The sequence below is a fragment of the Suncus etruscus genome, chromosome X, assembly GCF_024139225.1.
Source record: "Suncus etruscus isolate mSunEtr1 chromosome X, mSunEtr1.pri.cur, whole genome shotgun sequence".
NCBI lineage: Eukaryota > Metazoa > Chordata > Mammalia > Eulipotyphla > Soricidae > Suncus > Suncus etruscus.
This window is the reverse complement of record NC_064868.1, coordinates 39,045,466-39,071,487: the sequence shown is the minus strand read 5'-3', so window position 1 is coordinate 39,071,487 and position 26,022 is coordinate 39,045,466. Positions and strand designations below refer to the sequence as shown.

Here is a 26,022-nt window from a genome sequence, read left to right as displayed (position 1 = left end):
GATGGGAATGTTGCACTGGTGAAGGGGGGTATTCTTTACATGACTGAAACTCAACCACAAACATGTTTGTAATCAAGGTGTTTAAATAAAAATATTAAAAAAAGAATATTGCTGCTACACAGAAATTTTTATAAATAATAATTGCTCATTTGATCTTTTATTGACAGCAGTGTACAATAAATCAGCAGGAAGCATATTACAATTTAGTTAGTTCCAATTTTTATTTACTATTTTTCTGAATCTGCAACAATTTTTATATCAAATTCATAAATGTAAAATGGAAAATACTAATAATTCTTAACAGTTAATTTATATACTGGAGTAATAATACACTTTGTAAAGTGCTTGTCTTGTTTGCATGCACGTGACTTGGGTTTGCTTCCTAACACTGTGTATGGTCCCTAGAAGCCACTAGGAGAGACCCTAAAACATGGAGCCATTATTGCTGATGGGCTACAAAAAAGTTAATTCAAATTTAAAATTGTGCAAATAAAGCTTTGTAGTATATCTTCAAGAAAACTTAGACTCTTAATTCCCAAGGGCCAATTAGCAGTCTGGTCTCCATACAACAGAAGAGATTGGAAAAGAAAACTTAAAGCAAATGATCAGACAATGGAAAAAGTAGTCAAAGAATGTAAACAGATGAAAGTAGAAGTCTTTAAAAACTCATCAGAAACAATATAAGAATCCATTGGCGTACAGATACTCCTCGCTTAAAGACCAAGTTCCATTTCAAAGACTTGGTCATTAAGTGAATTGGTCATTAAGTGAGGACTGCATGTACTGTATACAGTAGTACAGTATATGCATAGTACTTGATAATACAGTATTCTGAATAAGTAAAATAACCAGAAAGATCAAACTGAAATCTTCCACTTGTTTTAATTTGCATAGGTTGTGTAATTTGCATGCAGTACTGCAATGTGTTACAGAACATAATGTTAGTAAAGTAGGTACATTAAAGCACCAAAACCCACAGTACTGTACTGTAGATTGTACAAAATGGAAAAGGATATTTAAAATAAAATAAAATAACAGTAAAGAGATGATCATAAGTACAAGAGGTCGCTAAACAGGTAGGTCATTAACTGAGGAGTATCTGTACTAGAGACCAAGGAAGAAAATCCCCAGGAAGAATCAACAGTCAAGTCGTTGCAGAGAAACTCCCAGAGCTAAAGACTATATGCAATCAAATCCTGCATTCCCAAAGAGTATCAGCTAAAACAGACCCGAAGAAAAGCACTCCAAGACACATAATAGTCACAATGCCAAATCCCACAGATAGGGATAGAATACAAAATCAACAAAGTCAAAAAGGGTAATTATATTCAAAGGAGCATCCTAAAGATTTACAGCAGACCTGTCACAAGAAGCCCTCAATTCCAGAAGGCAGTGGTGGTATATAGTGACAAAACTCAAAGAAATAAATGATTCGTTAGAATACTGCACAAGCCAGACTCACATTTAGGTATGAAGGAAGCATACATAGCTTCATGGATAATTAACAGCTCAGAAAATGTATAGACTAAAACCAGCCTTACAGGAAAAACTGAAAGGTCTACTTTAAGACAAGACAGACCAACAGACACACCAACTTTCTACACAAAGATAACACTAAATCCCATGACAATTATCTTGTTCAACATAAATGGACTAAATACACCAGTTAAAAGACACAGAGTGGCAAAATGGATCAAAAAGACGAATCCAAAATTCTGCTGCCCACAAAAAAGACATCTGAATAGTCAGAACATAGACTCAAAATAAAAGGTTGGAGGGCAAACATCCAAGCAAACAACACCCTTAATAAAGGTGGAGTGGCCATATTAATATTGGATGACAAAAACTTTAGATTTAGAAATGTTATGAGCCAGGAAGAAATCTCACTACTAAATATATATGAACACAATGAAGTACCAGGAAAATATTTAAACAACTGTCGACAAATCTGAAAGACGTAACTAGCAACACAATAATAGTGGGAGATTTCAACATCATTCTGTCACCCCCTTGATAGGGTAACCAGGCTTAATCCCAACAAGAATATACTAACTCTTAAAGGATAAATGAAGAAAGTGGTCTAGTAGATATATATAGGGCTCTCAACACCCAGAAAACTGGATACATACTTCATACTCCAGGATAGACCACGTGCTGGCCCATAAAACATACCTCCATAAAAACAAGAGGATAGTAATTGTACAGACTACTTTCTCAGATCATAATTCACTGAAGTTAGAAATGAAATACAAAGGGACACAGAAGAAAAACCTTAACACCTGGAAATTAAACAGCTCACTACTGTGAGTCAGAGATTAAACCAAAGAGGAAATAAAAAGATTCCTGGAAATAAATGCAAATGAAGACCAAAATTATCAGAATTTGTATGACACAGCAAAAGCCATACTGAGAGAAAAATTTATAGCTTTGCAAGCACACATCAGGAAGGAAGAAGGGGCATATATAAATTACTGAATGACACAGCTTATGAAATTAGAAAATTATTAACAAAATGAACAAAAATAGTTAAGGAGGAGAAAGTAACAAAACTTAGAGCAGAAATAAATGAATTAGAAATCCAAAAAACATCCAAATGATCAATGAAAATGAAAGATTATTCATTGAATTAACAGGATTGATAATCCACTGGCAAAATTCACAAGGAAAGGGAGAGAGAGAAACAATAATAAACTGAATTAGAAATGAAAGGGGATGAACGCTGCAGGTACTACAGAGATTCAAAGGGTAATTAGAGACTACTTTGAGAAACTCTATGCTACAAAACATGAAACCTGGAAAAAAAGAATAAATTCTAGGACTCATAATATTCCATGGTTAAATCAGGTTGATCTACATATTCTGAGTAAATTAAAATAATAATCAAAATTCTTCACAAAAACAAAAGCCCAGGCCTAGATGGATTCACTAACAAATTCTTTCAAATCTTTTAAGAGGAACTACTACTAATCCTTTTCAGGCTCTTTTAGAAAATTGAAAAAATAAACAGAAACACTCCAAATTGGTTTTTATGAAACTAACATCACCCTGATACCAAAACCTAACAGAAATGCTGCAAAAAAAAGAAAACTACAGACCAACATCCCTAATGAACACGGATGCAAACATCCTCAACAAAATCCTGTAAAATAGAATCCAACACCTCATCAAGGTCATACACCAGGAATGCAATGATGGTTTAACATATATGTAAATCAATCAAAACAATACACTACATAAACAAAAGGAAAAATAAAAACCATACGATCTTCCCCCCTTTGGAAATCCGACTATCCCTTCAACCCTCAATCCCATCCAGATTTCCCACCTTATTAAAACTCTTCACCCTCAGTTCTTAATCGATTAGGCATCAAGACTGACCTCCTACCCCAACGAATCAGTACCCAGCACCCAAGCGAAGGGACACCCAGTCAACCCACACCTCGTCCCCGGCAAGAAAAGGCAAACAACGCTCCTGCCGACTCATGCTGCGTGGCCCTTCTTACCAACTCCTAACGTGGACTGTTACTTGAAACCGGACTTAGCTCTAAAAGGATCCCCAATGCAAGAACTCTTCCCAAGACCTCCCTGCCGCAAATCATTTGCCAATCTCAAGAAGGTCAGGGTGTGTGATGAAAGGGTGCCCGGGAACCCACACACCACAAGAAAATCTCAAAAGACAGTGGGGAAACCTACATTTCCATCATAAGTATAAGTCCTACCTCTTTAACTGCTTTGCTCCAAATGTAAGGTAGTCTCTTACATCACTTTGTTCCTTTAATTACTTTTTTATTTCATTTTTTAAAATCTTTTATCTTGGGGCCGGGCGGTGGCACTAAAGGTAAGGTGCCTGCCTTGCCTGCACTAGCCTTGGACGGACCGTGGTTCGATCCCCTGGTGTCCCATATGGTCCCCCGAGCCAGGAGCAACTTCTGAGCACATAGCCAGGAGTAACCCCTGAGCGTTACCGGGTGTGGCCCAAAAACAAACAAAAAAAATCTTTTATCTTTATATATATACAGGTGAGCTCATATATTTTTATTTCTATTTTTATCTTTTTTGGGGGTGTGACTGGTTTTTGCTTTCTTCTCTTTCCACCCCCAAATGCACCGGCAATATAATGTAGCACCATTTCTCCCTGTAAAGGCACACTAAAAAAGGGGGGGAATCTTACGTATAAAAATGTGCTCCTATCTACTAAGGATAAGAAATCATACTTGTTTACAATACAGGGGCATCTCCCACCTTGAAAATATGTCGCGTGGACCCAACTTAGACCCCAGGTGATTAGACACCAACCTTCCAGCCTTGAACCCTGGATTCCAGACATAGAAACGACACAATTCTTCACAACAGCTACAGGAAACAAATCCCTTCCGGGACATCCTTAAAACTGCTCGGACACCAACAAGTGCCAGCTCTAATATGATATCCTGACAACGAGGAAATTGGGAACAACTTGACCTAAGAGCAGGTTATCCTACCTCACCAGCTAACGATAAGACAAAATCAGAAGCCTTGTCACCCTTTGGTCTGTGCAAAAGCCAAGATTGCGATCTACACATGATTGGCTGATAGAACCATGACCTGGCAGTATGTATCCTGAGACAAAAAAAAAAAAAAAAAAGCCCTAGTCTAGGGTTTGATCTACGACCTGCACAACAAGCATGATCTCTAATTCCAGAGGTCTGACTGAGACAATAGCAACTGAATGGGTCTTCTGATAACATAATTAAAGAGGCTACCCCAGGCTCCATCCTAAGATTAGCGCAAAGACCAAGATCACCAACCACAGAAGACGGATTAAAATGACACTGAGAGAACAGAACTTCTAGAACCACAAAGACCTCATCATAAATTCCTCTCCTTGACCTGTGCAGATACCAAGATCTCTAGATACAGAGGTCTGCCTTTATCACCCAGGAAGAAGCAGAAGTCTTCCATACACCACAAAAGCACCAAGGGGAGAGTAAATGAACCTGAAAAGAGTCGATAGTATAGTTAATCAAATGACAGTATACTTCAAGGGTGGAGAAACCCTGTATCTCTTAGGCCAAGGGAATTCCTTTTCAAATGACCCCAAAATTTACTGTGCCTGTGCAGAAGGAAAAAAAGGCAAAAAACACAAAACATTTTTTATTTTATTATAATTTTTATATTTTATATAAATTTTTATAGTTTATTTATCTAGTTTTTGTTGATTTCTTTGTTTTGGTGTGGGTATTGAAGCTGTTGTCTCTATTTTTATTTATTTTTTATTTTATTTTTTATTATTTTCTTCTTTTCTCCTCTTCCTTTATGCACTCTGCCATGCTTTGCATCTCAAGACCATGGCTTTTATGTGGTGCTTATCTTTATTGCTGGAGTGCTCACTGGATATTTTATTTGACACTTCTTTTTTGTACTGTTGTGGTGTTTCGTCTTCTTTTTCCCCTTTGTCTCTCAAACCGAGAATGAGAGCCTCTAGAAGGACTCCGCCTATTTTCGACATTTTTGATTTTTACCCCAGTTTATTACTTTTCTTTTCTTCAAACAAAACAACATAACTTGAACTGTCTAGTCCTGCCTCCCAATTAGAGGGGGAAATAAGGGAGGTACCAAGACCAAACAGGTGTAAGATCACTAAGTAGTAAGCTAGGCACAGAGGAGACCACTCATGCTAGCAGCCCCAGGGATGAGGGAGGAGGATATGGGAGGCAGGACGGGAACGGAGGTGGAGGGAGGACAATTCGGTGATGGGAATTCCCCTGATTTTATGTTAATATGTACCTAAAATATTATTGTCAACGATATGTAACCACTATAATGAAAATAAAAATATATTAAAATAACCATACAATCATATCAATAGTTACAGAAAAAGCATTTGATAACGTGCAATAGCCATTCATGATAAAAAAAAAAATCAACAAGATGGGAATAGAATGAACTTTTCTCAATATATTCCAGGCCATCTACCAAAAGTTAATGGCAAATATTATTCTCAATAAGAGATAAACTAAGAGTCTTTCCTCTAAAATCTAGCACAAGAATAGGCTTCCACCGTTCCCCACTCCTATTTAACATAGTACTGTAAGTACTTGCCATAGCAATTAGGAAAGAAAAAGATATCAAGCACATTCAGATAGAATGGAAGAAGTCCAGGTTTTACTGTTTTCAGATGACATGCTACTATAATTAGAAAACCCTATATACTCTTCAAAATAGCTTCTAAAAACAATAGATTCATATAGTAAAGTAGCAGGCTACAAAATTAACATACAAAAATCAATGATTTTTTATACACAAATATAAAGAAGAAGTGGACATTAAAAAAGTTCTGCCTCTCAAACAGAGGGGGAAATAAGGGAGGGTACCAGAACCACTAAGTAGAAGCTAGACACAGAGGGGCCACTTATTCAGCAGCTCTGGGGTTGAGGGTGGGGGATATGGGATGCAGGATGGGAACGGGGGTGGAGGGAGGGCAATTTTGGTGAAGGGAATTTCCCTGATTCAATGTTAGTATGTACCTAAAATACTACTGTTCAAGATATGTAAGCCAATATGGTCAAAATAAAAATCATATAAAAAAGAAAGAAAAAGATAAAAAAGGGATACCATTCACATTAGTGTCACAGAACAAGAACAATCAGATCAAATAGACATGTATCTTTTTTTCCTGTTGATAACTACAAAGATTAGAAGAGAAAAATCCCTCCCTAATACAAGCATTCAATAAATGTAGTATTCTAATTTAAACATATTATCACAGTATACTTGAAAAATAAAGACAATCATTCCACCATACTTCAAAAGAAACCTACAGTTAATTTTAAAAGAAACCTATAGTTAATTTTGTTCTTTCATCTTCTCTAATTATAGATAATTTTTTATGTTTGATCTTTAGGTTCAAAATATACTTGATCTACTAGTAAGGTCCTATGTATAAAGTATGTTATTGGAATTATTAAACAATACATATTCATATAGTGGAGGTACATATGAATATATACTATGAATATATATATACATATATATTTTATCCCTTATGAGGAGATACACAGATATTGAAAAGGGCATATTATGTTGTTGTTTTTTTAAAACATTGAATACTAAAACAAACTTTGAATACTAGATAGTGTGCTGAGGTATTTATGAGAAAAAAGTTTTTGAGTAATGGTAAGAGTGAAGTATGGAGCTAGGAGAATTATAGAAATTTAGTATTAAGGTAAAATATTTAAAAGCCAAAAAAGGATTTTACCTAGCACTTAACAGTCACCAAAAAGTCATTGTGGTGGAAATGAACCAGGGGGACTAGAGTAAGGGATAATATCAGAAAGGCAGCGGGGGAAGTGCCACGGGAGGCCTTAAGTTCATAAGACAGATTTTGGATTTCATTTTCACTGCTATGGAAAGACGTTGGATTATCTTTAACTTAACTGTGTCATCTTATGAGGTGATAAAAGTAAATTCAAGAGACTCTAGCAATAAATAGAAGTACTCCTAATCAAATCAGCATAAATACAAGGATGTTTACTATTCCTCTTATATTGAACACTTTTATAGAGATGCTAACACATGAAATAGGAAATAAATACAAAAAATGTATACAAATTAGAAAGTCATAAAACTATAACCATTTATAGATAATACATGTGTAATTAGAAAACCTAATGGGGTCCAATTAAAAATTAATAGAGTAATGGAGTTCAATAAAGTGGCAACAATTATATTTATCGAAACTAAGATATTTATGAGATATAACAGATTGGTATTAAAGAAGCGTAACTTAGATGGCACCATTGTAATAAATGAATATTTTAAATTGCTTTTATTTTTTAAAATATATTTTTATTTAAGTAACATGATCATATTTGGGTTACAGTCATAACCAGAACACCCCCCTTCACCAGTGCAACATTACCCCCTCCCCCTTTCCCAACCCCTGCCTGTATTTGAGACAGGCATTCTACTACAGTAATTTGTTTTTAAGTTCAGTAAGTTGTATTTTTTTCTTAAAGGATAAGAGTAAAAAAATATAGTAAAGGTGTGATAGTGGCAATCACCAATGTTTGCATAGGTCCAGAAAAATGGAGAAAATGGAAAAAAAAATCTTGACCTGATTACAAAAAGGCTTCACCCCAGAAGTTTTTTGGCATAAGACAGACTCTGGGTTCCAGGCTTACCAGTCTATCCAACTCCAGTTAAATAGCTTTTATAATAATAGTTATAAACCTAGAAAAACAGTTTGAGAAAAATTCTACTCAAATTAAAACTGAATATTTGGGTCTATTTGCTTGTGTTAGTAAAATCTCTTATGTACCATATATCCATCATTCAAAGATTGGTTAAATTAAGTAGGGCATATCATTAATTTAAAATTACATAATCATTAAACAATTAAATAAATCTATACAAATTGAAATGCAGTTTGTTCCTTAAAATGTGGAATTTAATATTCAAAGTATTAAATGTAAAAAAAAACACCTACTTTCAACCTAGACTCTAATACCCTGAAATTATGTTACTTAGATTTGAGGGATGGATAAAAAATTCAGGAAGTACTACTTCTACTAAAAGGCTGTATATGAAAATCATATGGCCAATTGAAAAATAACAATTCCACATAGAAAAATGCTCCAAGAACCACTAAGTGTGGCTCAAAAGAACAACAGCAACAACAACAAAAAGATAATATGGTACATATATTTCAATGGAATACTATTGACTATACAAAAATATGATATTTCAAAAATTGTGCTAGATTGTGTTTTTCATAAAATTACCAATCAATAATACTATTGTAAACCACAGTGCCTAAAATAATATAATAAATAAAAAAATAAATGTTATGGAGCTGGAGAGATAGCACAGTAGTAGAGTGTTTGCCTTGCATGCAGAAAGACGGTGGTTCAAATCCCAGCATCCCATATGGTCTCCCTAGCCTGCCAGGCATAGCCTCTGAGCACACATATAACATTAAAATAAGCAAATATGCATTTATATTTAGGAAAATATCTGGAATAAAATAACTAAAACTTTTAGTAATAACAATAAGCACTTACAGTTATTATATGCCAGGCACTTTTCTAAATATAAATGAAGACATTATGCAAAGTGAAATCAGCCAGCCATGGAAGACAAATATGCCATGATCACATTTATTTGAGTTAGCTATAGCTATAGTGGCTGACTTAAAGAAGCAGAGCACTGTGTGGTGGTGGTCAGGGGCTAAGGAAAGGATAACTGGGAGTTGTTGCTAAATGAATACAAAGTTTGTTACATAAGATAAATTAAGAGATCTATAGATGCATTGCACAATATTGTAACTCTATATATATTATGGCACTATGAATTTTAAAATATTTTGAAGATAACTTAAAGGTTGTGTTCTTGTAAAAGTTATACATTTATATGCCATTAGATACAGGAATTCCACTCCTACTGATTTATCTTTAAAATATAGCCATCCATGGGCAAGATGATACTTATAAAAAGTGATTGATGTTGCCTGGTTTATGTTGCCTGGGTTTATGGTGCCAAAGCACATCACCCACATCCCTTCTCCTGAAATGGGGACTTTCATTCAACTTTGGGACATGTATTGGAATTCTCTCTGCCTTTGAAGAGGCCTGTGCTCTCTCTTGAGTGTATTATTCTCTTTTTTATTCTATCCCTCCCCTTCCTCAGTATCTCTGAATAAGATCTCTTTTTAATTCAAAAAGGGTGATTTATCATAGTTTTATTTATAATGCAAAATATTGGAAAAATCTAAATATACCTTTCTTTGTGAAGCTATTAAAGTCAGCCTCATTTATACAATAAAATACCATGGAATATGAACTACAAAAATGTTTTTTGTACATTTAGGATGGTTGCTAAAATAGCACCATCATTTGAAGAAAACAAAAGGGACAATATATTAATGCGCTGGTTTACTTACATCTATACAGACTATTTCTGGTAAAAAAAATGACAAAAGTAGATAACACTGGCTTCTGATAAACGGACTAAAATGCTAGAGAGCATCGGTGTGTTACAGCTTTTACACTTTTAAAAGTATGTGACTCTACTATCTACTCAGATAATTGAATGAAATAAAGGAAAAAATATTTGTGAAGAATAGCTGACCTTTGGGCTCGGTAGATATATTTAGAGTTTCCTGTGAGCCGATATAGTAGCAGGAAGACATAGGCACTGCCAGCTACACCATGGCAAATTCCTGGTCCTTTCTTTAGCAGGCCCTTTTGCCATGTGAGTTCCCCACACCGAATACATGTATCCAGGTACTGTGGTTTCTTGGAAACCAGATAAGCCTTGGCAAACAGATAAGCAATTCCTGTGAAAACATGAAGAACATGAAAGGTTACTTTTGGGAATAATACAATAAAGCTGAACAACTCAAACTGTAAAACACTCACAAATCAGCTGGATTATTGTTAAAATAGCCATTTTATTCTGGTTAGCCTGTGGTGGAACCTGATATTCTACTGCATTTGTAACAAATACCCTTCCTAAGATCACATTTTGAAAGACAAGATTATAGAAAGTTCTATAAGAGGATTATTTAACCTCTGAGATTTAGTTTAAGTTGTTGGAATTGATGATGGTCCCTGGAGAAAGGGCAAGTGCATAGATAAAAGCTACCATTTACAAATGGATTAATATTTAATGATTCATGCTTTGATCAGTATCAATAATATGCATTATCTGTCTTCTTGTATGACAAAATGTTGGTACTTTCCCCAGCCTCCACAGACGTTCAGAAGTTGTAATGTTTAAATACTTATACTATACACCTTCTCTTAAGAGCAAAACTGGGAGTCCTTCCAAAAACAACAATGATTCCAAATGACCTGGCCAAGAATTTTCTCAGTGTACAATAATTTCTTCACAACCTGATTGCTTCAAGGAAGGGCATTTTTTAAGACTCCACAACAAAGATAATTAGATAGGCAAGGAGAGAAAAAATTCTACAGCTATTAATCGAAACAATTTCCCCAAGTTTCAGGTACTTATATCTAGAAGGATAAATAACACAACATCACTTTTTCCCATATATACTACTTTTTTCAAATATACAAACTGGAAAGGACTAGTATTTAATACCTTAGCTAGTTCATTCATCAGGCTTGCTCTATTTTTCATTGTCTTTGACGAGGCTATTTTACAATTCTGGGGAGATGAAAATTACCTTGCTGAAAACTGATAGTAATATAAGTAATCTGTCTATAGAGACCCACATTCTTTCTGGTAGAAGTTGGTTTGATTTCTCTCAGCCTGTGCAAAGAAAACAGTTTGCAACTATTGATCAGATTCATGTCTGCACTTTTAAGTAGCCCTAAATATGTCTAATCTTTGGGTTTTTATTTGAATATGTTGTAACACTTTTTATTCCTTTATTAATAATCTAAATAATTCAGTGGCCTGTATTTTACAGCTTATAAAAGAATGTATTATCCTCTTTTTAAAAGTCATATTTTAATGCTCTAAGATCAACACTTACATAATTTTAGGTTCCTTCCTTCATCTATTGCTATCTAGACAAACACTAACAAGGGTCACTATAAAATTGCCCTTGCATTAACAACAAGATATTTTTCACAAACATAAGGACAACTTTATTAAGAATTAATTCAAAAAAATAATTAATTCACCATATAGGTTTATTTGTAAGTGTTCATTGACTAGTTACTGTAGATTTCCCCAAACTTGTGAGTAATATTTGGCAGGTCAAGCTTCTTGGGCATTTGTGCTGTAGAAGGATGCCATGCTGGGTACAATACTTTATTGTTTCCATCTCAAAAAGTAACAACACAATGTTGGTTTTGGGGTCATACCTGGCAGTGCTCAGGGGTTATTACTAGCTCTGCTGACAGGAGTCACATCTTGAGGGCTTTGGGGACCATATGCAATGTCAGGGGTCAAACCAGGGTCAGCTGCATGCAAGGAAACACCCTACCTGCTTTGCTGTCACTCTGGCTCCATGTAATATTTTAAAAAGGATATGCATTTTCATTTTATACTCAGCCCATCAAATTAGGAGGCTAGTTCTGGCCTTGGGAGATAATAAAAGCTAAACATGACTCCTATCTGGAAGTCACTATCTAAAATGGAGACAAAAGCATATATGTGTACTGATACCCAATATGTTAAGATGAAAACAGTAAATGTTTAGGCAAACAATAAAGGGTACTATCAGTAGAACTAGATGTATCAGATGGCAGTTGGTTATCAGGTGAAGTTTGGAGTGGAGGTAGGGTTTTCTGGAGGAAATTGTAGGATAATATATAGGAAATTCCAGCCCAGGATGAGGGTGAGACCACACTCTAGCTACCAATATTTGGAGCCAGGACAAACAAGTCACTAAAAACTAGCGGATCAGTATTCAAATCAGTAGGATAATGGGGTAGATGTGTAGACTGTGTTGACATTATTGGTAGTTTTGCCAAACCATTTAGGCAGCCTGTCTGTTTTCTATTAAACAATAGGAAAGCAAGAGGCAGTATTTTTATGTTGTGGATAGATTTGCTTTCATATTTAATATGATTGGCATTACTAGACAAATTGCCTATAGTGGTGTCAGAAAAGACTTAAAGGCCAACAACATAGTTATGAGCTGATTCTGTTGGAAAAATATGACAAAGTTAATGATAGCTTACAGAATTCAGTGGCTACATAAATATTGAGTACCTACTAAAAATCAGGCATACTAGTAGGTATAAACATTTTTAAAATCCCTACCTTCATGATATTTACAGCTTGACTGGTAGCACTGAATAGGCTACATGAAGGAAACAAGAGTTGTGGACATACACAGAAGGCCATTAGTCACACTTGGAGAGAGGTAAGATCCACAATGTGAGTGACAACATGAACCTGTGAGGCACTAGAAATCTGTCCTCTGAGATTGCATTAATCCCTATACAAACCTTTTGCCAGAATACATAATCTGCCTCTTCTAGGAGAAAATAAATTACCCAAGGATGGGAACATTTTCTTGTTCATTTTTATTTCCCATATCTCTGTTTTGGTATTTCATACATTACAAGGAATCCATAAATGGCTAATGGCCCTAGAATGTCTTATTTCTCTTCCCAGCACCAACTGACATTGGAGATAAGAGATGTGAGGAAGAAGAGCTGATCTTCAGAAAAGATGCTTTATTTCCCACACTATGTCTTCAGTCTCAGACAACTGAAGAGATATTATCCTGTGGTTTTGGCTAGAAATAAAGATTCCCCCTCCGCACAGAGCCTCAAAGTGTCTGGTCCACCACATGAGGAACCTTGAGAAACTGCTGAATCTACTATCTCATAACCTAAATTAATGAAATCCATAATCTAATTGCTTAATTGAGAAGGAAGATATTTGTTGCTTCTTTGCTTTTTAGGGACCATATCACTTTGTCATGGGAACAGTAATTATTATTCCTTGATAATAGCAGTGCTGTATGTCTTTGCCAAACACAACTGGGAAAAATTAGTTATCACTTAAGACATATGGCTTAATAAACTTCTTCTTTGAAAATGTGCTCTTAGCTGGGCCTTGATACAGCCAGCCTGGCAGTTTTAACAGCCTGGAGAATGACAGGTACATTCTGGGATATGCAATGTCATCAAAGTATACCTGTACAGTAGTTAGTTCAAAGCTTACTGACCACTGACACCTGCACAGCACACACCTTTGTTGGTTTCTATCTGTCATCTACACAGAAGCCCTGGTGGAATGCATTTTGAAAACTAACCACACCTGTGTTTCACAGCATAAAGAATAAGCATAAATGCACTGTCAGTGCTATCACAGTAATGATGAATCATACTGGAACTGAGAGTTTATTTTAGCTACACCAATTTTTCAATGATTAGAAAAATGACTTTCTTCCTGTATTTAAATATTATTAAAGCTATGGAATGGTCATATGAATCTCTCACTCTACTTCACTGCACTTAGTGAGAAAAACAATATGTCGCATCAGGTATTAAATAAGGTGGGTATTTGAAATTTTTTGTACACATCTCTCATGTAAGTAAAGGTTCACAGGGAAAAAAGGTGTCTGTGGTGATACAAAGATATGAATCTTACCACTCCATTAAAATAAGTTGATGAAGAAATAGGGGCACAAAAGAAACCAAGTGATTTTCTCAGAAATAAATTGGTTAATTTTAGAGTAACAGAACCCAGATGCACTCATTGAGATTCAAGACCTCTGTCTGCACTTACTAAAGGATGACTAATGCTGCTGCTTGTAGAGAGAGTTGACGGAAAATCAACAGGTATCAATCACAGGGAGAGATGAGGTGTCACTGATGAAGCTCCACATTGTATATTGTTTCTGACAGGTTTTCAATCACAAAAGCAGTCTGCTGCCCCAAACCATTTTACTACCCATATATCTACTCTCAATCAAGATTTTTCTCAAATAAGAGAAAATTATTTTTCTAGGTTATCATCTGTTTTAGAAATTTTGGAGAGTTTACTGTTGCCAACATCAGGAGGATCATGATGGTCTTTGACTTGCACTTGGAAGATTTATAATCTCCTGATACTTTTTAGCACATTCCTTTAAATCAATACATTTGGGGCCAGAGTGATAGAACAGCAAGTAGGTCATCTGCTTTGCATAAAACCGACCTCGGTTCAATCCCCGGCATCTCATATGGTGTCCCGAGCCTGCCAGGAATAACTTTTGAATGCAGAGCCAGAAGTAATCCCTGAACACTGCTGGGTGTGGTCCAAAATCCACCCCCCCCAAAATCAATATCCTTAAAGTAGAAATACAGGTTGGCAGACATAAGAGACCTCATTTTGTCTTTTTAAAAATACACTTGTGAATTGGTTTATTTTTTGGCAGTCCAGTGATTGCGTAGGTTGAATGATTTTGTTTGAAACCTGTATTTTATCCTACCAAGATAGTAATCACGAAGAATGTAGGAGGACAAATGGAAATGCCCAAGGTGATGAATTCTATGCTGTCTTGTTATGGTACATGAGTTTCAAGAACAGATGGCATGCAAACTATAAAATTGAATGGAGTAACTCACTGTCGAGATTCTTATATCATTTGGGGGAACAGTAAAGTTGAATTATACCTGGCTGTGCTTAGGAATCACCCCCAGTGGTTCTCAGGGAACCATATGCAGTTCTGGGGATTGAACCTAGATTGAATGCAAGTACCCTAACACTGTACTAGCTCTCTGGCCTACCCATATCTTTTAACTGATTCAGTAACACATTTAATAATCTAACTACTTTTTATAGGGATTCTTATAATATTTTGAGTTTTAAAAATACTCCGTAACTTGGAATATTTCCAGATTACAAGGGTTTTGGAAAGTTTGAAAGATAACCAAAGACAATCATAGATAATCATTAAAAGGTCTCTAGGAAACAGAAGTTTTGGGAATAACATGAAGAGGTTTTCTTTTATTGTGGGGGCACACCCGGTGGTGTCAGGGATTGGTTACTCCTGACTGTGCTCTGTGCTCAGAAATCACTCCTGGCAGGCTTTGGGACCATATGGGATGCAGGAAATCGAATCTGGGTTCGTCCGAGGTAGTCCGTGTGCAAGAAAAATGAACTACTGCTGTGCTATCGCCCCGGTACCAAGACCTTTTATTTCTATAAAGGTAAGTAATTTGTTTTTCTCCAAAAAGTTCAAAGCAAATAGAAATAGGCTCCAATTATAACTGGCAGGAGTTAGCCTGAACATAATTCACAATGTCCTGGCACTGGTACAAGTACACACAGGAGCCTTTGAAGTCCCTTCCTTAGGTAAATGTGGCAGGCAGAGAAAATAAGGCCAATGGACTTAAGATGTCCATTATTCATGAACTCAAAGTGTACCCATGGAAGAAAATGAAATAACAGTGGGATTAAAGAACATTAATTAGGTAGGGAAGGGAAAGGAAGTCATACAAATCAGTAAGAAACTAAAGAGAAATTAAATATATTTTAAATTGTGCTCATTGCACTGAAGCATAGTCTTGAAAATTAAATCCACTCCTAATCCAAAATGTTTGTTTTATTTTGGTGCTTTATCTCTTGCTCCTAGTCAATCAACCAAAATTTGTTAGTTTATTTGAGTTTAACTTTTTAATTTTCTCTTTTCTGAAGGCACTGGGATTAAGATAAAGGGGCTATGGTGGAAGAATGAAGTCTGATATATTTCTAAGCTAAATAAAATTCACTACATATGGTTATAGTAAATGATGATGGAAGTATGTATTCAAAGTCCATCTCAAAATTTACTGTGAATATAAACCAACAAAGAATTCTGGAGTTATGAAAACTGTAAATTCTACCTCTACATTGTTTAATGTAACTAGTACTTGCAAAATGACTAAATTGATATGAAATACAAATATAAAATATTTGTATGCACAAATATACACAACATATGGCGAGGATGCGGTATGAAAGGAACTCTCATCCACTGCTGGTGGGAATGCCCCCTAGTCCAACATCTATGGAGAAAAGTCTGGAGAGTGCTCAAAGAACTCAGAATTGATCTGCCATTTGACCCAGCAATTGCTCTACTAGGCATATACCCACAAGATGGAAGGACATTCATTCCAAAATATATATGCACCCCACTATTTATTGCAGCACTCAGTATAATAGCCAAATCTTGGAACCAACCTCGATGTCCAACAACAGATGAATGGATCATTAAGATGTGGTACATATACACAATGGAATATTACATGGCAGTCAGAAACGATACAATCACAGACTTTGCAGCAACATGGATGGACCTAGATCATGTTATGTTAAACGAAGTAAGTCAGAAGACAAAAGATAAACACAGAATGGTAGCACTATTCTGAAACACCTAGAACACATAGTTTATACACAACTAAATCCTATCAAATAACAGGGTAGAAACTCCGAACACTGTAATAGTCAGCATAGACGTGGGAGCAGTGTCCAAAATACATGAAAAAGGAACAACGCAAACTCTTGACTACACATTATACCACAAAGAAAACAGCAACAACAGAAACGGCAGCATAGAGAGAACAGGTATGTAATCAGACTTCTACAACAAAGGTCCACAATAATCCCTTAGAGTTCATATACAGGAACACAAGTATAGAACACCAAGGGAAATCACGGACTACAATGGCAACATACCATAACACTACCTTTTAATGCCTTTATCTTACTATACTTTAAATAACCTCTCAGCTTTTCTGCCCACAGGTGCCCTTGGATACAAAGGGCGGACAAACTAAGGTGGCAACTCGGGATACCACACGGGATACCATACCTTGCTTGCACTACGAGATGGCCACAAGAAAACTCTTTAACATACACTTTATCTTTAGGTAATACCTTCATTTAGGAATTGAAGCACGTGACCAGTCAGACCACTGAAGCAGTACCTGAGACGTACAGACTTAAACTACAGGCTCTATTCTTCGAACACATTCAATCAAACCAGCATTCCCTTGCTATTCTCTCCCCTCTTCTCACTACTTTTTTTTTTCTTTTTCTTCTTCTATTCTGCTCATTACTTTTCTCCCTTTCTCCCCCCCTTTTCTCTCTAAGGTATTTTCTCTTTTCTCTCCCTTCAAACCCTTCCCATACACCTTCCCCTTTCCCCCCTCCGGAAATCCAACTATCCCCTCACCCCTCAATCCCATCCAGATCTCCCACCATATTAAAACTCTTCACCCCCAGTCCTTATTCTATTAGGCATCAAGATCGACCTCCTACCCAACGAACCAGTACCCAGCACCCAGGCGAGAGGACACCCAGATAAAATCACACCTCGTCTCCTGAAAGAAAAGACAGCCAACTCCCCTATGGACTCATGCTGCGAGGCCCTCCCGACCAACTCCCCCTAACGCGAACTGCTCCTTGAAACCGGGCCTAGATCCAAAAGTATCCCCAATGCAAGAACTCTTCCAAGACCCCCCTGCCACAAATATTTACCAATCTGAAGAAGGTCAGGGGGTGGGTTAGGAAGATGCCTGGGAACCCACACACCACAAGAAAAACCCAAAAGACAATGGGAAAAACTGTACTTCCAACATAGGCATAAGACCTGTAATACACCACCTCTTTACCTGCCCTCCCCCAAATGTAAGGTAGTCTTTTGCACCACTTTGGTCCCATAAAAATTTCGCTAACTCATTTTATTTCTTTTTTTTTAAATTTATTTATTTATCTTTTTTTTTAAATGTCTGTCCTTCATATATATTTGTGAGCACATACAGTTTCAATCCCCCCCCTTTTTTTTTTCTTCGTTTTTTGGTAGGTGACCTGTGACTGTTATCCCATCAGTCCACCCACGAATACACAGACATTATAATGTAGCACCACTTCCCCCTACAAAGGCACACTAAGTAAAGGGGAAATTTTACATTTAAAAAAAAAATAAAAGAGAGCTCTTATCTACTAGAGATAGGAACTCATAGTTATTTAAAATATAGGGATATCTCCTGCCTTGAAAATATGTCATGTGGAATCAAATTAGACCTCAGGTGATTAGATATCATTCATCCAGCCTTGAACCCTGGATCTCCGACATAGAAACGGCACAGCTCTCCACAACAGCTGCAGGAAACAAACTCCATCCAGGACGGCCTTAATACGACGAGACCAACAACAAGGCCCAGCTCTAACATGATATCCTGACAACAGGGAAAATGCGATCATCTTGACCTTAGAGCAGATTAGCCTACCTTACCAACTAACGACAAGACAAAACCAGAAGTCTTGGCTCCCTTTGGTAGGACAAAAACCCAAGATCGGGATTTACAGATGACTGGCTGCTTGATCCACGACCAGACTGTATACATCTTGGGACCAATAAATAAGCCCTAGTTTAGGGTTTGAACTATGACCTGCACAAGAATCATGATCCCCAGCCCCAAAGATCCGGCAGAGACAATTGTAATGGAATGGGGCTTTTGGGAGCACAAAGAAAGACGCTATCCTAGGTGCCACCCTAGGCTCAGTGCAAAGACCAAGATCATCAACCACAGAAGATGGGTTAAAATGACACTGAGGTAACAGAACCTCTAGAACCACAAAGACTGACTTCATCATAAGTCCCACCTCAGGATCTGTACAGATACTGAGACCTCTAAACACAGAGCAGAAGTCTTCCACACACCAAAGGAAAAAAAAAAAGAAAGAAAAAAAAAAAAACCAAAAAAAAACACCACCGGGAAAGTAAAGGATCCTGACCAATGTCTAGAGTTGATCCCATGACAGTATGCTCCAAGGATGGAGAAATCCCATATCTCTTAGGCCAAGTGAATTCTTTTTCGAATGACCCCAATATTTACTGTGCCAGTGCAGGAGGGAAAAAAACAAAAATACAAAAAGCACAAAACCTTGGTTATTTTTTTGATATAAATATATATATTACCTTCATTTATTATTGTTATTATTATTTTTGATTTACCAATCTATTTTGGTCGATTTCTCTGTTTGGGTGTGATTATTGAAAGTGTAGTCCCCAATTATACTTATTTTATTTATTTATTTATTTATTTTTTTCTCTTCCTTTCTTCTCTTTCGTTACGTGCTATGCCATGTTTCTTAATTCAAGACCATGGCGTGATTTTTGTTTGTCTGTTTTTGTTTTATTTTTTTTCTACTTGTTTGTTTGTTTGTTTTGTCTGCTCTGTGTGGTGCTTATCGATATAGCTGGAGCCCTCACTGGATATTTGACACTTCTTTTGGTACTAGTGGAGTGTTTCACCTACTTTTTCTCCATCTCCCAGATTGATGATGAGAGCCTTTAGAAGGACTCCGCCCATTTTCGGGGTATTAGACTCTTACCCCAGTTTATTGCTTTTTTCTCCTTCAAACAAAACCACGCAACTTGAACTAGCTAGTCCTGACTCCAGATAGAGGGGGAAATAAGGGAGGCATCAGGACCAAACAGGTGCAAGACTACTAAGTAGTGGGTTAGATACAGAGGGGACCACATATTCTAGCCGCCCTGGGGTGAGGGAAAAGGAAAAGGGAGGTAGGATAGAAACGGAGGCGTAGGGATGACAATTTGGCGATGGGAATCCCCCCTGATTTTATGTAAATATGTACCTAAAATATTATTGTCAACAATATGTAAGCCACTATGATCAAAATAAAAATTTATATTAAAAAAAAATATACACAACATATCTGACTTCCCATGACAAAATATAAAAACATTCCATTATTATATAGATTATAGCTTGAAATGTTTTCTATATATTACAAAATCAATTTAACCTGTTTTCTTTTGCATTTTAATGAGGCTATTAAAATTTAAATTTTGTTATTCATATTCTCTTTTAGCCAGTACTAGTTGAATGTGTGTATAAACAAATATTAAAGCATACATTTTTATTTTATTTTTTATTTTTTTAAAGCATATATTTTTAAAATGCAGTATCATTTCTGGATGTCCTTTCAGATCAAAAAATTTTTGGTTTCGGTCTTTATATCATCTTGATCTTTTTATCTCATGTACTTGTGAGACTGGGTTAGAAATACTCTCAGTTCTCAGAAAAATTTTCTTCCTCCTGCTGATAGTAAATAGTATGTGTGTATGAAAGAGAGAGAGAGAGAGAGAGAGAGAGAGAGAGAGAGAGAGAGAGAGAGAGAGAGAGAGAGAGAGAGAGAGACCTGGAGCGCCATGACACCAGTGCACAAGTTCATTTTCTCTCTCAATGGCCTCGCCCAGCTCAGGTGGCCAGTTGTAGTTTTGTTCCTGCTCCATAAGGAAGTCCACACTCTGCCACACCAGCTCCTGATCAGAAGGCTTCAGGTGCTCATGATAAGAAAGAAGCATCTGGAGTATGGATGACAGGCCATGAGCTGCTCCTATTGGACAAACAAACCATAATTAATTCATTCAATTGAGAGAAGAGTCAGTCTGATTTAGTGAAAAGATAAACAAAGCATTTATGATCCCATTTCTTAAATGTACACGTATTAATATAATAATTGAGTTTCCAAAGAACTGACTTTCTAGTGAATACACAATAGAGCAGAAAACAAACTCCAGCCTACAGAACAATTCAGGCCTACTGCCCATTTTTTATAAATAAAGTTTAATTCGAATACAATTGTGCTCATTCACTTGTTTATTACCCAAGGGTACTTTTGTGCTATATTGGCAGAGTTTTATTTGTGTGAGAGACTATCTAGCCCCCAGAGCCTAAACCAGGTATTATTTATTTCTTTTCAAAACATGAGTTTACTGTCTGGCTCATTTTAGATAATTTTTTGAAATTTTGTTTGTTTGTTTGTTTAGTTAGTTGATTGGTTTGGGCTTGCACCAGGCACCTGGTAGTGCTCAGGCCTTAATTCTGACTTTGTTCTCATAAATCTTTATTGGCTGGCTTGGTGGACTATATCTGATGCTAGGTGCCAGGGATCAAACTCAACATACCATGTACAAGGCAAATGATCTACCCTCTATAATATTGCTCCAGTCCCTTGCACTTTCTAATTAATATAGCAATCATTTTTATGGAAATGCTTCCAATTGGAAAAAATCTGTTCTCAGTATCCTAAACATAAAGTTTACTCAACATTTAAGCATTAAGAGCCCACAATTTATCTCCTAGGTATTGAAGCTACATCGATAAACAAAACAAACTTAATGTTGCTTTAGGTAAAATTAAACATGAGTAGCTGACAGTAGTATACTTAATATGTCACACTTAGTATTTGTATATTGAATACAGTCTAAGCCTAGGGGAAATATAAATGAATATAAATTGATATATATATTCTTATGGTAATGTATATTTTAAAAGACTTTCACATCAATGCAGTTAGAAAAAGCCAGAATTACAAATTAACCATTAGAACATGAGGTGATAAATTACTGTGTTAGAGACATGTAAGAAACTGAGGAAAGGATGCTAACTTGGACTTTGAGTGAAGGCAGCAGGTGGTATCTGACCAAAGTCAGAAGAATTCCTAGCATAGAGAATTGAACTAGAAAAAGACAGTGCCCGACTTTGGAAGAGTTAGCTTAACCAAGGAAAAAGGCAGCCCTGGTCCTATAGGAGTTTTTACAGATTTCTCATTATTAGAATCCCAAATAGCTCATGGTGCTCTGGTCAATATAGTCTGAGGGTTTATTCTTTTGTGGAGTATATTAGTTTTATTTTAATAAATGTTCCAAGAGTAGTGTATAATTTTAAAGTTTTCTCTTTGCTCACAGGCATTTATAACTTTTTCCTAGAAAAGGCTTTACAGTTGTATGCAGTAAAAATTTGTTTATTTTCTGTCTATTGGGGGGTCACTCCCAGCAGGGCTCAGGAGTTGTTACTCCTGGATTTTCACTCAGGAATTACTCCTGGTGGGCTTGGAAGACCATATGGTATGCCAGGGATCAAACCTAGATTAGCTGTATTTAAGACAAGCTCCTTATTCACTGTTCTATATCTCTAGTCCCTCCAAATCATGTCCTTAAATCCTCCCCACCCCTAAATTTTCTCTTAAACATCTTTTCTTCTCTTCCCCAATATTTATCTTTAAATAAACATTTTACTTCACAAAAAAACTCTGTTTATCTAAAAGTGAACACTTCTAATAAGGGTTCTAATAAACTTCCAAATTATCCAGCAATTTCACTTTCTGACATTTAACCCAAGGGTTCCAAAACTCTATTAAGAAAAGATATTTGTACTTCTCTTCTCATTGCATCATTATTCACAATAGCCAAAATCTAGGAACATCTGAGTGTCAGAGAACAGATGACCAGATAAAGAAAGGCTGCTTGTTTATACACAATGGGATACTACTTGACTTTAAGAAAAGATAAAATCATACAATTTTCTGCTATCTGAATTTATCTGAAAAAATCATGCTGAGTTAATTAGAAGAGGGACATAATAGAATGAGTTCTCTCATAAGTGGGATATAAGGAGACAATGTAGGGATGTAACAAATGTCCCACATCAAAAGAAATTAAGAACTGATCTTTAGAAGGAAGCTTACCACAGGGAAGGGATAGAAGGGGATTAAGATAGTGGAGAGCACTGGGACAATGGTGTAGGGCATGGCACTGGAATGTGTTAAGCATGATACAATATCATTAACAGTATTGTAAAATATGGTGGCTAAAATATTTTTTAAAATAAGTAACTACATGGGACCGGAATGGTAGCACAGTGGTAGGGCATTTGTCTTGCATGTGGCTGACCCAGGCGGGTTCAATCCCCTGTATCCCGTATGGTCCCCTGAGTCAGGGGAAACTTCTGAGGATAGATCCAGGAGTAACCCCTGAATGGCACCAGGTGTGACAAAAAAAGGTAACTACAACAGATGTTGATAGAATAAATAATAAAGGAACAAAGACATAAGAACACTTTACTTGTTCAAGACTATGCCAAAGAGAGCCAGGGAAGGGATATATAAAAGTGTGGAGGAGGCAGGTGATCCTAAGGAGTGAAGAAAGATTCCAAAAGGGAGTTACTAATATTCACTTACACTTTTAATATGTTACAGGTTGACCTGTAGAAATGGTATGGATAGTTCTCAGTAAACTTAAAACTGAGCTGCCAAAGTAACCAAACACTCTTCTGAAAAGACATGTGTGCTTCTCTGCTCATTCAAAATAGTCAAAATCTGGAATTCAGCAATTACACTTTTGGGTATCCAACCCAGGACTTAAAAACTGTCATTCCAAAAGCAATGGGGCCAGAGCAATGGTGCAGAAGTAGGGTGTTTGCCTTGCACGCCACTGACCCAGGACAGATCAATTTTCGATCCCCCAGCATCCCATATGGTCCCCCAAACCAGGAGCGATTTCTGAGCGCATAGTCAGGAGTATCCCCTGAGTGTCACTTGGTGTGGTCCAAAAATAAAAACAAAACAAAAAAAGCCATATGCATGCCATTATTCATTGATGTACTTAGTACAATAGGTAAGATATAGAATTAAGATATAGGTATCCAACAATAGATGAATGGATTATGAAGATATGGTATATATACACAATGGAATACTATGCAGCTGCAGAAAAACAATGAAATAATGCAATTTGCAGCAACTTGGTTAGATCTGGACGATACCATTTTGAATCAAGTAAGCCAGAAGATGAAAAACAAACAAGGGATGATTTCACTTACCTGTGGTATAAAGAAGAACTGAATGAAAAATGCAAAGGGGGGATGCCAAAGGAGCAGAAGGACACTGAAGAAAAGAAATCAAGGTAGAAAGGAAGTGAAAAAGGGAAGTAATGGGGGAATAGAGATCAGAGTTTCAGTTATATTGATAATGTGTGGAAGTGCTACACTAAAAACACAGACACAACAACATTGAAAACATGAGAACTAGGCTGCAACCACTGGTCTATATAATGTGCCAGTCAAGGCAGCAAGCTGCAGATTGGGGACCACTGGTGATAGGAGTTGATATTGGTAGTGAGATTGGTGCTATGCCTAAAACTCAACTATCAATAACTTTGTAAACCATGATTCTTAAATAAAAAAAATGTAAAATGTTACTGGTTGAATACACTTTGTTGTATAGAATCACTATTTACAGTTTTGCTTGTTTATGTTTTTGTTTGTTTTCTGGCCACACCCAGTGATGCTTAAGGGTTTTTGTTTGTTTGTTTTTGTTTTGTGGGCCACACCTGGAAATGCTCAGGGAATACTCCTAGCTATGTGCTCAGAAATAACCCCTGGCTTTGAGGGACCATATGGGATGTCAGGAATTGAACCAAGGCCTGTCCTAGGTCAGCCATGTGCAAGGCAAATGCACTACTGCTGTGCTATTGCTCTGACCCACTTAAGGGTTTCTACACTCAGGAATCACTCCTAGAATTGCTTGGAGGACCATATGGAATGCTGCGGATTGAACCCAGGTTTGATCTCCCAGGTCCCATATGACACCCCCCACCCTAGCCAGGATCAATTTCTGAGCACATAGCCAGGAGTAACCCCTGAGCATCACCGAGTGTGGCCCAAAATTAAAAAAAATCAGGTTTGGCTCAGGAGACCATATGGGATGCCAGGGATTGAAGCCAGGTCTGTCCTGGGTCGTCCACATGCAAGACAAATGCCCTTTCTCTGTGATATAGCTTTGGCCCCTCCCTTATAAAACATTAATTGTTTGTGGGTCTAGAGCAGTGGCGCAAGTGGTAGGGTATTTGCCTTGCATGTACTAACCTAGGGGAGACCACGTTTGATCCCCTTACATCCCATGTGATCCCCCAAGCCAGGAGCGATATCTGAGTGTATAGCCAGGAGTAACCCCTGAGCATCACTTGGTTTGGCCCCCAAAATTAAATTTTTGTAAATCTGTGAGTCCATCTCTAGATATTCAAGTCTATTCCATTTATCTGAGGGTCTGTCTTTATTCCAATACAATGCTGTTTTAATTACTACTGCTTTATAATACAGTTTAAATTAGAGGACGGTGATTTCTCACATCATTTTTATTTTGGCCAAGGATTGCTTTCTCTATTCATGGATGTTTATTTCTACATATGAATTTCAGGAGCCTCTGAACCACTTCTTTAAAATATGTCATGGGGGGGGGGCGGAGAGATAGCATGGAGGTAAGGCGCTTGCCTTTCATGCAGGAGGTCATCAGTTCAAATCCCAGCGTCCCATATGGTCCCCCGTGCCTGCCAGGAGCAATTTCTGAGCCTGGAGCCAGAAATAACCCTTGAGCACTGCCGGATGTGACCCAAAAACCACAAAAAATGTCATGGGAATTTTGACAAGGATTACAATAAATCTGTACAGTGCTTTGGGAAATATTGACATTTTAATGTTAATCCTCGCAATCCATAAGCACAGTATATATTTCCATTTCCTTATTTGCTCTTATTTCTTGAATCAGTTTTGTAGTTTTCTTTATATAGCTCTTTTACCTATTAAGTTCCAAGTTAAATATTCCAAGATACTTGATTTTCTGAGGCACAATTGTGAATGGGACTTTTTTCAGTATCTTTTTCTTCCCTTTCATTATTTGTGTATAGAAAAGCTATGGAATTTTGTGTGTTAACTTTGTAGCTTGCCACTTTACAATAGAAGTCTAATGTTTCTAGAAGCTTTTTTGGGAGTCTGT

The 26,022-nt window shown here is 36.7% G+C and overlaps 1 protein-coding gene across 1 annotated transcript in view; it reads right to left on the bottom strand.

The window, feature by feature from the left end:
• The window catches only part of LANCL3 (LanC like family member 3), a 174,604-nt gene that overhangs the window by 7,141 nt on the left and 141,441 nt on the right, over positions 1-26,022 (bottom strand). Inside the window, exons 3-4 of the mRNA XM_049767117.1 lie at positions 20,608-20,805; positions 10,108-10,315 (exon numbers count right to left, since the gene is read on the bottom strand). Of these exons, the coding sequence (XP_049623074.1) occupies positions 10,108-10,315; positions 20,608-20,805 (406 nt within the window). The remainder of the gene's footprint in view (positions 1-10,107; positions 10,316-20,607; positions 20,806-26,022) is intronic.